This window comes from Miniopterus natalensis, chromosome 2 (genome assembly GCF_054644295.1).
Source record: "Miniopterus natalensis isolate mMinNat1 chromosome 2, mMinNat1.hap1, whole genome shotgun sequence".
In the NCBI taxonomy this organism is placed as follows: Eukaryota; Metazoa; Chordata; class Mammalia; order Chiroptera; family Miniopteridae; genus Miniopterus; species Miniopterus natalensis.
Window position 1 is genome coordinate 119,737,402 of NC_142082.1, and position 17,373 is coordinate 119,754,774.

General features: G+C 36.6%; 1 protein-coding gene across 1 annotated transcript in view; it reads right to left on the reverse strand.

Moving 5' to 3' along the window:
• Positions 1-17,373, reverse strand: part of PTPRQ (protein tyrosine phosphatase receptor type Q) — a 237,961-nt gene that overhangs the window by 102,941 nt on the left and 117,647 nt on the right. Inside the window, exons 42-43 of the mRNA XM_087814520.1 lie at positions 15,527-15,668; positions 14,418-14,687 (exon numbers count right to left, since the gene is read on the reverse strand). Of these exons, the coding sequence (XP_087670646.1) occupies positions 14,418-14,687; positions 15,527-15,668 (412 nt within the window). The remainder of the gene's footprint in view (positions 1-14,417; positions 14,688-15,526; positions 15,669-17,373) is intronic.

Genomic DNA, 17,373 nt, shown 5'->3' on the forward strand with positions numbered 1-17,373 from the left:
ATACACCATGTTTATGAATCAGATAACTTATTGTTAAGATATCAGTTCTTCCCAAATGCATGCATAGATTCAGTGCAATTCAATGAAAATGTCACAGAATTGTTTGTTTGTTTGTATGGGTGATTTGAAACACAAAATTTATATGGAAATGCAAAGAGCCAAAATAATCTTGAAAATTAACACATTTTTAGAACTTACACTACCTGATTTCAAGATTTTTTATAAAGCTATAATTATCAACAAGATTTTTTATAAAGCTATAATTATCAACTGTCATAAAGGTAGGCAAATGAATCAATGGAATAGAATAGTCTAGAAATGGATTCAAACGCATGGGTACTGATGTTTGACAAAGCTACCAAGGTAATTCAATAAAGCAATATACAGATTTAATGCAACCCCCAACAAAATTCCAGTGTCATTTTTTTTAAAGAAATAGAAAAAAAAAATCATCAGAATTGTATGGAACCACAAAGAGACCCCAAAGAGCCAAAGCAATCCCTAGGAAACAACAACAAAGTCAGAGGTATTATGCTCCTGACTTCAAATTATACTACAAAGTGACAATCAATAATCAAAAGAGCATGGTACTGGAAAAAAAAAAAAAAAAAGGTACATGGAACAATGGAACAGAATAAAGAGCCTAGAAATAAAACCACAGGTATATGGGCAAAATAATTTTTACAAAGAATCCAAAAATACACAATTGAGCAAGAAGGCCTCTTAAATAAATGATGCTGGGAGAATTGGAAAGCAAAAGAATGAAACTAGATTACAGTTTATCCCCTTGTACAAAAGTTAATTCAAAATGGATCCAAGATCTAAACATAGTATCTGAGATAATAAAGTACACAGGAGAAAACATCGGTAGCAAACGTATGGACCTTGGTCATAGAGAACATGTTATGAACTTAACCCCAAAGGCAAGCGAAGCAAAAGCAACAATAAATGAACGGGGCTACATCAAACTAAAAAGCTTCTGCACAGCAAAAGAAATCTACAACAAAACAAAAAAGCAACCAAGCAAAGGGAGGTGATATTTGCAAACAACAGCTCCAACAAGGGATTAATATCCAAAATATGTAAAGAGCCCATGCAACTCAACACCAAGCAAACAAACAAACAATCCAATTAAAAGTGGGCAGAGGACCTGAACACACACCTCTCCCCAAAAGACATACATACGGTCATCAGATATATGAAAAGATGTTCAAATTCACTAGTTATTAGGGAAATGCAAATCAAACATACAATGAAATACCACCTCACATCTGCTAGAATGGCTGCTATCAACAAGACAGGTAATGACAAGAGTTGGACAGACTGTGGGGGAAAAGGAACCCTCCCTCGTTCACTGCTGGTGGAAATGTAAACTGGCGCAACCACTCTGGAAAACAGCATGGCAATTTCTCAAAAAACTAATAATAGAGTGACCCTATGACCCAGCAATCCCTCATCTGGGTATCTAACCGCAAAACTTGAAAACATTTATTTGCAAGGATATATGCACCCTTATTTTCATTGCAGCATTATTCATGGTGGCCAAACACGAAGACAACCAAAGTGTCCTTCGATAGAGGGCTGGGTACAGAAGATGTGGTACAGATATATTATGGAACACTACTCAGCCGTAAGAAAAGATGAAACACTGCCATTTGCAACAACAGGGATGGATCTTGAGAATATTATGCTAAGCTAAGTCAGTTAAAAAATGCTAATAACCATATGATTTCACTCATATGTGGGCTATAAAGCTGAAAGTTGTAGACACAGACAGGCAATAGTGTGGTGGTTACCAGAGTCAAGAGGGTGGGGAGGCAGTCAGGGGTAAAGGGGGCCAAATGTATGGTGACAGATAATTTGACTTGAGTGGTGGGCACACAATGCAATATACAGGTCATGTATCATAGAATTGTACACTTGAAACCTATATGATCCTATTAACCAATGTCACCCCTATAGATTTAATAAAATAAAAGATAAAAAAGAAAGAAAATAACACATATTCCTTAAGGACAACTGATACTGATCTATGTTGGTTGAAATCAGGACGGTGGTTGCCTTAGGGTGCAGATATCCAAGGGAACTAACTTCCTCTGGGAGATGGAAATGCTGTACATGTTACTGAGTGGTGGTTATGTGGGTTTATGCACTTATAAAAACTCACTGACTTGTACACGTAAGTTCTGTGCATTTCACTGTACAAAAAATAATTCCCCGTAAGTAAAAAACATAAAAATAAGTTATAAAAACATAAAAATAAAGCTTTCCCATTAAAATAGAATGATAATATTCAAAATAAGTCATATATTTATTACATTTCTATAGGAATTTAAAATACTAGACAGTTATACTTTCTAGCTAATAAAAAACCATTTATGAGCTTTATGGTATTTCTCATATATCCATACTAGAAATGAAGCCTTACAGATTAGTCCATCTATCCAGCTTTTAGGGAGTATGTCTTATATGACTAACCATTTCTCTGTAATAACTTAAATGAAAAATTTCAAGTTTAAACTTTAAAAATGTTAGACCTTTCATGCCTAACAAATAATAATGTACTTATATTTTAAAAATTACAAACAGAATCTTGGTTTATAAAAATTCTTATGTAAAGTAGGCTAATTTAATTAGTAACAGATTTCTGGGCTACTGATTTTCAATGTATCTTTAATCAGTATAGATTTCATTGTTATGTTCTATATTGGATAATATTTATTATCTTTCTAACATTGCAATTTATTTTAAAGTGATAATTCTTTATAATAAGGTATCCAGGCACAGAATAGATGATTGTTTTCAAGTTTGCAGTAAATAAATAGGTTGTGAAAATTCAACTTACAGTGGTGATATTAATATATTAAGAAATGTTACTTCTTTATTTGAATTTTGGAAGTGTTTAATCCTATGGTGGCTTCTATTTATGCAGGTCTTACATTTATAAAATAGCTTCCTCCACCAAAGTTATTTTTGTACACCATGAAACTGGTAATACTTGAAATTCACTGTTTTGATGTTAACAATAATGTGCACAACTTATATTCAACACCTTTCTTTACATTCATGTTGCATTGATTTTAAAACTCAGTTAAATTAACATGTTAGTAAAATTTTGTTATAATGAAAATTCATTTATTCTACATTCAAGAGTTTTTATACGTTTAGTAAACATTTTCCCCTGAAGCTTATAATCTCATAGAAACAAGTCACATTCTTGAAGCGTGCAAGTAATATTGTTATGAGAAAGAAAGAGAGAGAGAGAAAGAGAGAGAGAGGAGAGCTACTGCATGCTCACACACGCTTAATTTACTTAAAAAGGAAAGTAAAAGAGTAAGGAAAAAATGGGGTGAAATGGGGAAGGAGGTTGATATGTAAAGGCTGTTATGAAAAGTATCAGCTACAGCTGCATAAGACAGGAATGGAAAATAGTGTAATGAGATATGCCCCAGTTCCTAAATAAGTTAATAAAAATGCTGCTTGAAGAACAGCTGGTTTTAGCTGGAGCTGGGATGAAGAAAAGAGTCGAAGCCTGGAGCCCACTTAATGAAAGGTATTAGAGCATCCAGGGGTCAAGAAGACTTATGCAGAGTAACTCAAGTTCATTTTTCTTGCAAAAGGAATTACATTTAAAGGGACCTCTACATTTATAATTTAGAATTTGATACCTAAGACAATTTCATAATAGCAGACATTACACCTTTAGAACTGATCCAGGATAAAAAATGTGAGATGTGTCCAGGACCTTTAAAAATTTCCCAGGATGTATTTTGCTTCAGTGTTTTACAGATCTTATCATGTTAACTAATAGTATTTTTAACATTATAGGTTAAGCACGTATTTGATCATAGAAATTTAGTGTTCTTGAATTTTAAATCCGTATTTGGATAAAAGTATGTATATGCTTACACCATAAATATATCTGCACAAATTAACGAGGGAATCTGTATAACGGATAAAGTCCCTCCACTCCATAATGACTCTATTTAGATATTGTAAAATAGTAGAAGAAAACTATTCTAATTCCAATTAACTCAAGTTATTTGTTGAATTTCTAAGATAACGGAGGCATTATAATATAGTAGAAAGAGTTCTGGATTAGCTAGAGTTCTGCTAATAGTTACAATACACTTAGCAGACACTTAACCTCTTTGCTTCATTTCTCATGTAGGTAACATGAATGACTGAATGACATTATCACTGAGATCCAATGGAGATCTAAACTTATATAATTCTAAATTTTTAAAGCACAAGAAATACATTTGTTTCACAATATTCTTCCCAGCAGAACCTCATATAATACTTATATATTAAATAACTTGATCTTGAATATATGGATAAAAAAGGTTGCACACATGTAGTAAATACATCTTCATGAGTGGACTTCTGCTTTGATGATGGAGTAGATGTATTCCCCCTCCTCACCCCATGATGTACAGCTAAAACTGTGGGCATTAAATGTGAAACAAACATAAGAAGAATCTGAAAGGTGGCGAGAAGAAGGCAGAGCAACGAGGGAACTCAGGACCCAAGGAACAATATAGTGGTAGGCTCCTTGGGTTTTCTTTTTGACCCTTATATCCCAGAAGCCAGAAGCCTAGAAATGTCAACCAGTTCAGCCCCTAAAAAAGCCCCCCAAAAAGCCTCTACTTCTAGCCAGAAACGAAAACAAAACAAAATAGTAAAGCCCTGCAAGATAGAAAACTTTTATACAGTAACAACTTACCCCAGTACCACGGAGAAAGACTGGGATTGACCCCATTCCCTCCCATGACAACAAAGGTCAAATGGGGAACGCAGTCTTCTGCCCTCATTGGACAGTAATAAAGCACCCTTGATAGGGGGAGGGCAGAGAAGGCAAAATAGGGAGCCAGGACTTTCACCCTTTTCAGATGCCACCAGACCCCACCATCATGTCAATGGAGAACATGTGGGCAGTGGTAATGAGCCAGAGTCGGGAGGCCTCCTCATTGAAGGCCTAGTGGGCAGCTCTCTTGCCCATGACCAGCCAGCATCCCCCCCTGGGTGTCAGGAGGCTGAGTGAGGAACTTGGATTTCTACCTCCATAGGACAGTAATGGAGAGGTGACCTCCCTTTCCCTACCAGAGTGTTATCAAGGGAAATCTTGATAAATTTAATGACCCTGATAGTTACCGGGCTATTCAAATTATCCACTTCATATTACGTAAGCTGTGGTTGTTATTTTTTTTGGAGAAAGGGTTCATTTCATCTAAGGTATAAAATTTAGGTATGTAAAGTTGTTGGTATGATTCCTTTATTTTTCTTTTGATGTCTGTGGTGTCTGTAGTAGCTTCTTTCATTCCTAAATGTTGGTAATTTATGTCTTCTCTCTTTTGTTCTTTGTCAGGCTTACTAGAGGTTTGTCAATTTTTTTTCTTTTCAAGAACCTGCTCTTTCTTTCACTGATTTTTCTTACTGCTTTTCTGTTTTCAATTTTATTGATTTCTTTTCTTATTTTTCTTATTTTCTTCCTTCAGCAAGTTTTGGGCTTATCTTCCTTTTCTTTTTCTAGACTCTAATGGTTGAGTGGAATAACAAATTATGGATCTGACATGTTCTTCTTTTCCAATGTATGCATTGAGTGCTATAAATTTTCCTCTATTCACTACGTTATCTGTATTCCACACATTTGATATATTTTATTTTCACTTCATATCAATTCAATACATTTTAGTTTACTATGTTTATTTCTGAGACTTCCTTTCTGAGAAATGGTTTAGAAGTATTACTTTTTGCAACTAGCTTGATATCACATTTCACCTCCAACTTTGTATCCTGAGAGCATTTAAACATAATTTTAAAACTCCACAAAAAAGAGATCTCCAGGTTCAGATAGTGTCACTGATAAACTCTATCAAATGTTTAAAGAATAATTAACACCCATCATACACAATCTTTTCCAGAAATTAGAAGAGTCATATTATAAAGCTAGTGAAACTAGACAAAGACAGTTGAAAAAGAAACCCACAGAACTACAGACCAATCTCCCTGATGAATATAAGATATAAACATCCTTAAAAACATATTAGCAAATAAAAATCAGTAATATATGAAAAGAAGTACATCACAGTCAAGAGATGGTTGATTCCAGAGACCAAAGGCTTGTCTAATATTAGAAAATCAATCAATGTTAATCCACCATATTAACCAGCTAAAGAAGAAAATCACATGAACATGTCAATCAATGCACAAAGGCATTCACATAACATTCTTTTTTAAAAATTGATAGCTACTAAGTCAGACACCATACATAAGAAAATAAAGAAAACTTCACAAGATCCATATAAGGTAAGTACTATAAACCCTACTTGAGGGAATGTATGTGGGAAAATTAAAGTTGAGAGAGTTGAGATATCTGGTTGGCGGCGAATCTCTGCCTCACAGCCTAGTGTGTAACCGCCAACATCTACCAACTGCTAATTGTTTTTATTGGGAAACTTGCTATAAAAAGCATCCAGCAATGCAAAACTACAAAAATCCTAATTTCTCTCAAATCCTCTTCCCAGTAGTAACCACTATATTTAAAGTACTTTTTTATTATTTATTTTTATTTTATTTTCAACAACAGTTTACATTCACTATTATTTTGTATTAGTTTCAGGTGTGCAGCATAGGGGCTGAACAATCATATACTTTACAGAGTGTTCCCCCAATATTTCAGGTACCCATAGGGCACCATACATCATTATTATAATCTTATTGACTATATTTGCTATGATGTACTTTACATTCCCATGACTATTTTTTATATAACATTCTTGAAATGACAACCTTATGGAAAATGGAGAACAAATTAGTGGTTGTCAGAGGGTTAAGATAAGGGGAGGTGCAAGGAGAATGGGCATGAATTATGTGTCGCCTTAAAAAGACAACGTGAGCCCGGCCGGGCGTGGTTCAGTGGTTAAGCGTCGACCTAGGATCCAGGCGATCAGGGTTCGATTCCCGGTCAGGGCACATGCCCGGGTTGCGGGCTCAATCAATGACTCTCTCATCATTGATGTTTCTATCTCTCTCTCTCCCTCTCCTTTCCTCTCTGAAATCAATAAAGATATAAAATAAAACAAAAAAAAAGACAACATGAGGCAGATGTGCTTACCTTTAAAACAGATAGGTGCCCTTTAAAGAGACAGTACTGTGATTATGCAGTGTATGTGCTAACAGTTTTATACCAAGAGTCTTGGAAAACTGAAGAATGGGAGAAAAATAAGACTGAAGCAGACATGGAAGAGTATAGATGGAAACATAGCTCCTCAGAAAAAATATCCTGGAAACATTTCCCCGAATCAAAGCTGAAGAGAAAAATCTGGAAGTAAATAAAGAAGAGCTCCTTGGTACTAAAAAAGTTGAAGATTACAAAAAGTCTGTTGTTCGTCTTAAGTACGAGGGGGACAATGAAAATACCCGTTCTCAGTACAAAGAATCAGTGAAGAGACTATTAAGCCCGGCCAGGCGTGGCTCAGTGGTTGAGCGTCGACCTAGGATCCGGGCTATCAGGGTTCAATTCCCGGTCAGGGCACATGCCCAGGTTGCGGGCTGCAGCAGATCAATGCCTCGCTCATCATTGATGTTTCTATCTCTCTCTCTCCCTCTCCTTTCCTCTCTCTGAAATCAATAAAAAGATATATTTTTTTTTTTAAAAAAAAGAGACTATTAAATCTGTCATGAATTGTGTATGAAAAAATGGAACATGTGTGAAGAGTTCATGTAAAAATGCAGGTGGATTTTAAACATATAAAGAGTGAAACCGTGAATAAGAGATGATTAATGTAATGAGAATTCGTTAATGTGCCTGGAAACAAGATAACAACATAAAGGAATTACATTACACCAATGGTACTCAATACACAGTTCATGGGATACTGAACTTTCCTGAGGCCTTTTTGAAAAAGCTATTTTCATCATAATACAAAGATTATACTTGCTTTTTAACTGTGTTAAAATGGACACAGGGAGTGCAAAATTCATGGTGTCGAAAATGGCTCACAAATTAGCATGAATCAAGACAGTGGCACTAACCTGTAATCTTCAGATCTCCCTAACCCCACCATCTGAATGAGAGAGCTCAAATAAAAATAAGAATTTTCTTTGATATGCATAACTGACATTTTCTCATAACATGTTGAAGAACCACAAAAAATATTTAGAGCATGTGGCTATTTTACTGATGTGTATCAGACGATCTAAACATGAAGCATAACTGCCTATGAAATTTAAGGTTCAAGACCATATTATTATTTTCCAATTAGGTTGCTGAGTCTAAGTTTCTCCCATAAAGCAATTCTGAAGCTACCAAAGAGCCATACCCAATTCTTATTTCACTTCATTACGTTTTTCAATAAAATCTATTTCTCCTGAATTCCTATTTGATCCAATCTCTTATCTACACAACTGAATAACATATTTATACAGGATTGCTTTATATTTATTGGACATATCTTTACAATAATGGTGGAGCTATTTGGTCATGCAGAGCAGAGATCATCAATGCCATTCAGGATTCAATAGAGCCTGTATACAGTAATTATTAAGTATGTATTATCAAATGTCCACCACACTACGAGAGTAAAAGATAGTTCTCCAAAGAGGACATACAGATAGATGGCCAAGAGGCAGATGAAAAAATGCTCAGCGTCACCAATCATCGGAGGAATGCAAATGAGATATCCCTTCACACCTGTGAGAATAACTACATCAACAAGTCCACAAACAAGTGTTGTCGACAATATGGAGAAAAGGGAACCCTTGTTCACTGTCAGTGGGAATGCAGATTAGTGCAGCCACTGTGGAAAGCAGTCTGGAGTTACCTCAAAAAATTGAAAATGAAACTGCCTTATGACCCAGCAATTCCACTTCTGGGAATTCATCTGAAGAAACCCGAAACATAATTTGAAAAATCTATACACCCCTGTGTTCATTGCAGCGTTATTTACAATGGCCAAGATTTGGAAGCAGCCCAGGTGTCCATCAGTAGATGAGTGGATAAAACAGCTGTGGTACATTTACCTAATGGAATACTACTCAGCTGTAAAAAGGAAGAAAATATTACCATTTGTGACAGCATGGATGGACCTGGAGAACATTATGCTAAGTGAAATCAACCAGTCAGAGAAAGGCATCCAATGTGAACTTATAGGTGAAATCTAATGAACAAACTGAACTAACACGCAAAATAGAGACAGACTCATAGAGAGGACAGGCTGACAGCTGAGGGTGGGGGGCTGGAGGGTGAGGTTGGGCTTAAAAAAAAAGAAAGAACTCACTGACGGGGATAACAATGTGGAGATCGTGGGGGGAGGAAGGGAGGAGGGGAGGCAGGTGGAATAGGGTATATGGGGGATAAATGGTGATGGGGAAAAATAATAAAGTAAAATAAAAACGCAAAAAGGTACTTCTCATCTGATGTTCATTCTTAAGAAAAGTATTATGTTTAAAAATTAAGTCTGTATGAAAGATACTTTGTAAAACTGCTGAATTTCAATTAAAGTAGCAAGGTTAATAGCTATTTCTCTCTGATCTGTGACAGGCAAGTGAATGGCTTTTGTGCTTTTAGCAATTACTGACTGATAAGTGGAATGTGCCAGCTCATTCGCTTAAGAACAAACAGGATCATGCACTTTTCCTGCATGTTTGACTTCTCATCTCAACTGAGGGGTGAGGAGAGCAATGTCAGAGGGAGGCAGACAAAGGAAAAAGTGAACTTTTGAATTAGTGTAATGATTTGCAATCCTGAGAAACATTTTCACCACCTACACTCAATCTATAAGTGGTACTTAAGAATGGTATGAATTCTTATAAATGACATAATTTTTTTTAAAAAGCTTGTAAATGGAAATCAGATTTAGTCATAATTACAGTTTGTTCAGTAATCTCTGCATTGCTCAGAGAAGTCCACAAAATAGAATCTGAATAAAGTGCATAACAAACACAATTTATTTAGGATAACAATGGGCTGTATTAGCTTTTTCTTTTTTTATAGTGTAGCATAATATAATTGCAAGCTCAATGGATTTCCAATGGATCCCTACAGGTACCTGATATCTCCTATTGGACAAAAAGCTAATAAATCAAGAATGAAAAGAATGGCCTTAAAAACTACACTGTACAATTTACTTTCTAAATCACAGAACTTGGAAGCACTTTGAATAAATTCAAACTCTAAAGTTGTCTTCCAGGAAAAAAAAAGTTTTAAAAACTCAGTATTAAGTCATGACATTTACTAAGATTTGAAAATACTGTGGATCAGTGCATGCATTTTTAAATTTGAGATTCTAAAAGTTCAGTCGTACAGGCACATGAACTTGCTATAATATTTTTGTTGGTACATCTGATATATTTTGACATTAAATTCTGTTAAAAATACCAAGTTTGGGGCCTTCGTCTGTATTTTCCCCTTTCCAACGTGTTTGACTGTGACAATGAAACCAGTTTAGACCCCAAACACTAATCTCCTCATAAATTCAATCATGACACATGTTTAACTGTGCTCAGATATGACCAAGTTTACACTGAGAAAAATACCCAATAATCCCTGGAAGGAATGTTAAGGTCAGACACTAGGCAGTGAGAAAGTGAGTCAAATTTGATTTTACTTTATGTCAAAAATAAGCACAGAGTTGGTGACTCAGAGCTGACTATACACTGTGACTAATCTTAGACCACCATAAATTACAAGTTTGCAACAGCTATAAAACTGTTTCCATTTTGAACAATGAATCTCCAGTTCTTACTAACATCTATCTCATCAACAAACAATTCATGTGAAGCCAGATGAAAGCAAATCGTTTCTCTAATAAGTACAGTAATCACAAGTATAATTGCAAACTAGACCTGAATCTTAATTTTAAAGATGAAAAAAATATTTGAATGTTTTTTGAAGCAGCAATTAATACTCATGTTTCATATGAATGACTCTCCTTAATTAAAAAACAGCTTTTAGATTTGCCTGGGAGAAAATACGATTTTGCCTCATGGTTGTCTGGAAATAATATATTGCAATGGAGTAAAACCCTTATGAAAAATTATGAGTTTCATAAGAAAACTCATTTCTTTTTTTTTCTCCTACAGATGTTTGAGTGCCTTAGAATGCCAAGGCTCTCTGCGAGGAACTGAGAGTAAAATAAAGACAGGTAAGACACAGTCCCCACAAGCAAAGAGTTTACAGTGAAATAGTGGTTCTCAAACTTCAGCACCGTTTTACCCACATATCTTGCTTAAATGAACATCTGTGAGTCTTAATTTCCAAATTTTGATTCCATAGGTCTGGCGTAGGACCTAAGAGATGTGTATTCTGATGCAGGGAGTCAGAAGTCCAAATTCTGAGAACCATTTGTCTTTAGTGGTGAGAGACTACATAGTACATTGTACAATATGTCCAATATCTGCCTAATTAATTTAGAATTCCTTCAACTTCCACTAACGGGGTCTTTTAATCCTGAGTTAAGATCCAATTCAAATCTTTAATTAAAAATTTTTTTTGAAAAGATCTGAAGCTTAAGTTCAGGTATCGCTACATCGAGTGCATAACGCACTTTGCTTATGTGTCTCAGTCCCACTAACTGAAGTGTTTTGTTCCGGTAACGAAGCAGTCGCCTTGCGCTGCACTGGACTCAGTGAGAACGAGTCGTCTACCTTGTTCCAGAGTCCTGAACTTCTCATTATCGCAGAATTACTGTCCTATCTTTCCCCCCATCCCATTTTTTTAAAACTCAACTCCGGTCCAATGATCAAGACCATTTTTACCTGGCTGGACCACCCCGAGGCAGACCACCTGCCTGGATTTGAACATATTTTCTGCTCCCACACTGCACACAGCGACGACCTGCTGCCCACCCGCTGGGGAAACACCTGTCACCCTTCCTGGACTTCTCTGACACTGTCTGCCTGTCCTCACTGCTGCACATCACCTGCCATCACAGTTCCTGGGTAATCGACTCCAGTGCGTCCCAAAATGTACAGAGCATAAGATCACCTGGAGAGACGCTTCAACGTACAGATTCTCGGGCTTTAGCTTTTGAGGCTATAATTCAGCAAGTCATGGGAGGAGTCCAGAAATCTGTAGCCTTAATGCTTCACATATTATTGCAGACTTAAAAAAACACACACATTTAAGCTGGGCTTTTGAGAATTAATACAATTTTGTGTGACACAGCAAGGGAGAAGGGCAGCATAGTGTTGTGTATATTTAAAGAAGAGAAAGTAGGCAATGACCAGTCCACAGTGGATACTTAATAAAGGTTTTTGAACCAAATACATGAAATTTAATGTGATGAATAAAGTTTGGTTGGAGGCATCAGCCATACGAAGAGGTGGAGGAGACGGACATAAGGATGGAAGGCTAGACAGAAGCCAGTTCTAATGGGCGATGAATTCTGGGATGCATTTTGCAGAGTGAGGGTAAGTAAAACATCTGGAGTGTTCTGGGCCGTCCCCTACACACTGCGCTTTTCATTCTGACCTCTGTGCTTCAGATGCCCAGGTCTGCACATCTAAGCTTATCCTTCAGATAATCAACTTCAACTGCCAACACATACATGCTCTAAGTTATATATTAAAGCCAATTTAATCAAAGCAGGTGTGTGGAAAGATGAGCCTGATGGACAGTCTGGATGAACATGGGTGATAGGGCTATTTTAGGGTCTTATTACAGGAAGCAACAGAGGCCTGTTATGAAGTGGGGCCAGTCAAGTTGGAAAGGGAGAAAACTGCAGAGCCACGGCAGCAACCGGAGTGGTAAGGTCTGATTTTATGTAGGAGAGATGGGAGGAAAAAGTCACATAAAAATACGAGGCGTGGTGTCCAACTGATTATAAAGAACAGGCTCAGGAAAGTGAGAAAGACACGGAGAATTCAGGCAACATAAATTCCATTTTGAATATGTTTGGAGTTGATATACCAACCTGATCCTCCAATGAAATTTCCTAACAGTGTGTGGAGGGGGGGAGGTGCATGAACAAGAGAGAGAGGGAAAGGGGAAAAGCAGAAGAAAGTGGATTAAACTGATGAACAAATGTTCTAGGAAAGACATGAGATTGAAACAAAAATGAGCAGCTAGATTCCTGCAAAGAGGAAGGCAATGACATCGCTGAGAGAGCGTATCTGGAGAGTATAAAGAGAGGGGTAAAATTTGAAGGAGGGCAAATCAATATCTTTGATATTATTTGATGGTAACATCAAATATGGATGATAGTGAGGGTAGACGGTCAGAAGGAGAGCAGAATTTTCCTATGGAAAGTTGATGGAGTGTGAACCGGGGGTATATAGAAGATTGCGGAGCAGCTGGGAGACCTAGAGAAGGTGAATTTATAACTGAACAAGGTAGAACCATTTCTATTTTTTTCTAGCACTATTTGTCACCAGATCCTGATCTGGTGAAAACAAACAGTAGGATCCCCTCAGTGTTGGGAATCTCCTGGAAGATGAGTCACAGCTACATGGTTTGAGATCTAGGGATCAAAGGAAAGGTGGTGTTGAGGTGCGTCCGTTCCAGCTGAACAGGGAGAACGGTGAAGTCCGAGGAGATGTCACGTTGGAAAGGTGAAAAGGCAAGGGCGCGCACTGGGATGCTGAAGTTAGGGAGGAGGTGCCCCGTGTCCTGAAGTTCTGCACTTTATAGCCTCAGGGGTAGAAAAGTGAAGTAAAACTGGGTGATGCTGATTTCAAAAAAACGGAAGGGTTAAGGATGTTTCCAAGACGAAGGACCTGGATGTGCCAACAGTAAATAATTATGCCAATACCCACAGTCTCAGTCAGGGAGGACCTCCCAGGAAGTGATGTTCCCAAGAGGAATCAGGTTTTCCTTAATATGAGCAGGTTCATTGTTGGCGACCGTAGAGGGTGAAGGAGATTATGACACAGGATGGACCACTGTTAGGGAAAATAAGAGCTTTCTTTGTAGACCAGACCTTCGTGACCTGGATATTTTTACTCAAATAATATAAAAGATAAAGCCTGGCATATAGGGAAGGAAATATATGAAAGGGAATCTGACACTGCAGCCACGGAATTCAGAGAAGCATCTAGAATTCCATAAAATCAATTAAGAAAGAGAGATCCAAAAGTTTACATGGTTACTCCCTTATTTTTTAAATTATGAGAAAGCATAATTCAGTAAATTTGGAGTCTGGGTGGTAAAAAATAGATATTTGTGGAAACACAGTAAAGCAGCTTTTCTCTATTACCCCCCCCCCCCAATCTCCCAATGTTGTCAAGAAGGGTCAATGCACAACTCACCCGGTACTCTGGTAACACACGGGATAAAAAAGCATCTTTTGCATTTTTAAAGATTTCATATCTTTAGATAAAACGTGCTATAAAGATTACAATGATATCGACTAATGTCTGACACAATCCACAAGTACTGACCTGGTCCAGAACAGCCCTCTCTCCCGGGTAGTTACCTGTTTCAGGAGGCGTGCTGAGGCCGCAGGCACTTTCCCCCCCTTCGCCTGCTGAGGTGGATGCTCTTATTTTAAAGACATATGAGGTATTGGCAAGAAGTGTCATGAAAATATACATGTGATCTTGGGGAGAGACTTTTGTAGAATTCTTTTCAACTGTTATCATATAATGTGTAATGATTCCATTTGCCTTTTGGGGGGGATCCCACTTCACTAAGGCGGACTGCCAGCTAGTTGCCACGCACTGTATGTTTTGCACAACATCTGGAACTTAAGAGATAAATGCCTAACGTTAAAATTCATACACGCGTGGTAGATAAGTCAATTACTTATGTGACTGCTAGATAAAATAACGTTTAGTAGAGACAGAATAAAGATTTAACATATCAACCTATCGATTTGTGCTCAAAAAGCTCTTTACAAAGGCTGTTGTCTACAGTTCTCTCCCCTGGCTAAATTTGTATCTTTACAAACACTTTTTCCTCTGGAAGATAGAGGCATCAGAACTAATGGAGAATACTTGCAGAATGAGTGAAATTTAAAATTAAAGAAAAGACAATTTCATGGCTGTTCCAGGACTCTGGCAATTAAATATCATGAATTATTTACTTCCTTGTTTTCAAAAACATATAAAAATAGTTTCATAAAATAAGTTAACAGGGACAGTTGACAACTCGTTTAAGTTAGTTTACAAAACTGAATTTTGTGAGCATCGATTTCACTGACTCTGTGGAGCTAAAAACGTTTAATTAACCAGCTGATATTATAACCCTTAAAGTTTAAATGTTTCTATTATTTAACCAATCAAGGTATAGAATTTTGTGGCCTTAGGAATTAAGTAATTTTCAGATATCTAGAACCTACTTTGTTCCTAAACTAGTCTTTTATTTCAACTCCTTCAGTTCAAAACAGAAAAAACCAAGTGTGAATATATTCATATGAACACATATAATTGACAGCAGACAAGACCCAGCCTAGCTTTAAAGCATTAAAATTCAACTTCCTTAGAGTGAATTATTAAGCAATACTTTATCACACAAGCTGAGAAAGGGAAGAGGAAAGGGTTAAACACAAATGAAACGTTTTAGGTTCAAAAAGCTGTGTCTAACCTGATTCTTGGGTTGTGAATTTTAGTACGTTACTGAATTGGTTGCCATTTCCCACTTTGGTAAAGGCAGATATGCTGATAGAGTAAGTGCTGACCGGTTCCAGTCCAACAAGCTTGGCTTCAGTTTGAAAACCTGAAATATTCTGAAAAGCAGAAAAACATTCTTAGTCACAATGTAGCATCAAAAATTTGTGTGTAGCTGGAAGACAAAGGTATCAGAACTAACTTTTTGAGCACAGTTAAGCCTTCTATGTTTAACTGATGATTTAATAAGCATGGGCATTTTTCATTAAAAGAAAACAAATTTAAATATTATTTTGGGCATAGGGTATGCTCAGCTGATGATACCAGGATGAGCTGGACATTCTTTCAGCCATGAAGTATCTCATTCTTGCCATTTTTTAAAAAGCTAGATTATTCTGTTTTCATTTTGTCTCCCAGATTCTTCCTTGGAATTCTATACTAATTCCATTCTTTAAACCTGCCAAAATTGAAATTCCCAATTTAAATCAAACTTATAGGTGGTCGACGATACTTGATTTTTATTGAGTTTATTTAAATTCATTTTAAATACCCAGTAACATTCTATGTAGATAAATTAATCCATCCATCTCCTATTATATGATAAGCACAGGGAATAAAACAAAATCTCTGCTCTTACAAAGCTTAAACTACGAGTTTTCCAAGACAACAACTAAATTTCCTATTTGACACAATCTTAGGAAAAAGAGATAAAGAAGAACACAGCACAGGTGCCCAAGGAAGAAAATGCTTTCTCATAGAAAATTTTACCACTGAGTATGAAGTCTTCATTCAAAGATAAATATCCTAACCAAGAGCGCAGCTAAGATTAATCAGTTGTGTAAAGAGAAGACAATCTCCTGTGTGGTATAATTTTAAGAACGTTATATTATATCTGACCTAAAATATAAAACACTTGGACTTAATTATTAAACATTTTAGTAGCAAAAATTTAGCAAGGCTACTAACTCTTGGGTACTTACAGTTAGAACCATATTTTAAGTTAATTTCTCACAAGTCCTTGACATATATTAGGAACTCACTATGTTACACTATTTCCTTTCATTTCTTCACACTTATTATTTACAAAGCATACTGTTAGATAACCAGCATATTTAAAGATATATAAGACATGGTCCCTATCATCAAGGAATTTTAATAATTAGAGGAATCTACAGACAATTGCTTACTGAGAAGAAATGAAACACAATGCATGTAAATTATGATTTTGGTTAGAGAAGTGACTGAACTTGGGAGCTTACAATGAAAGTGGGAGAGTGGAGAGTAAACAGATTGACACAAGAAAAGTGGTAAGGAGGAGACATAAGTGAGGAGCATTTCCAAACACATTTTTATAGAAGTTTTCACTGAAAAAAACAACTTCAGTACGCAGGCGCGGCCTGAGTTACCCGCAGACCTGGGTCCCACTGATCTCCCCAGGAACCACACCGGAGTGACCGGCATGACAGAGACATTTGGAGAGGCTCTGGAATTATTCTCCTCCACAAACCCACATATAATTTGAAAGAATAAAAATAAAATATAATAGAAACTGGTACTGTTGTGGCATAGGGGTGGGATGAAAACATAGAAAGGAATATGGGAAAATACACTTGTAGAGAAAGTAAAACAGCGGGAGGGAACTCGACAAAGTAAAATTAGATGTTATGAAAGAAAAAAGATGGCACAAGAGTACATATAACAGAGTCTGAAAGAAAGCAAGATCGTGAAAATCGATGGGAGAAAAAATAGATGTAAAGGTAGTAGATTTTAAAGAAAAATTATGTTCTCCCCCCAAAGATGATATATTCAATATCCATGGTATAA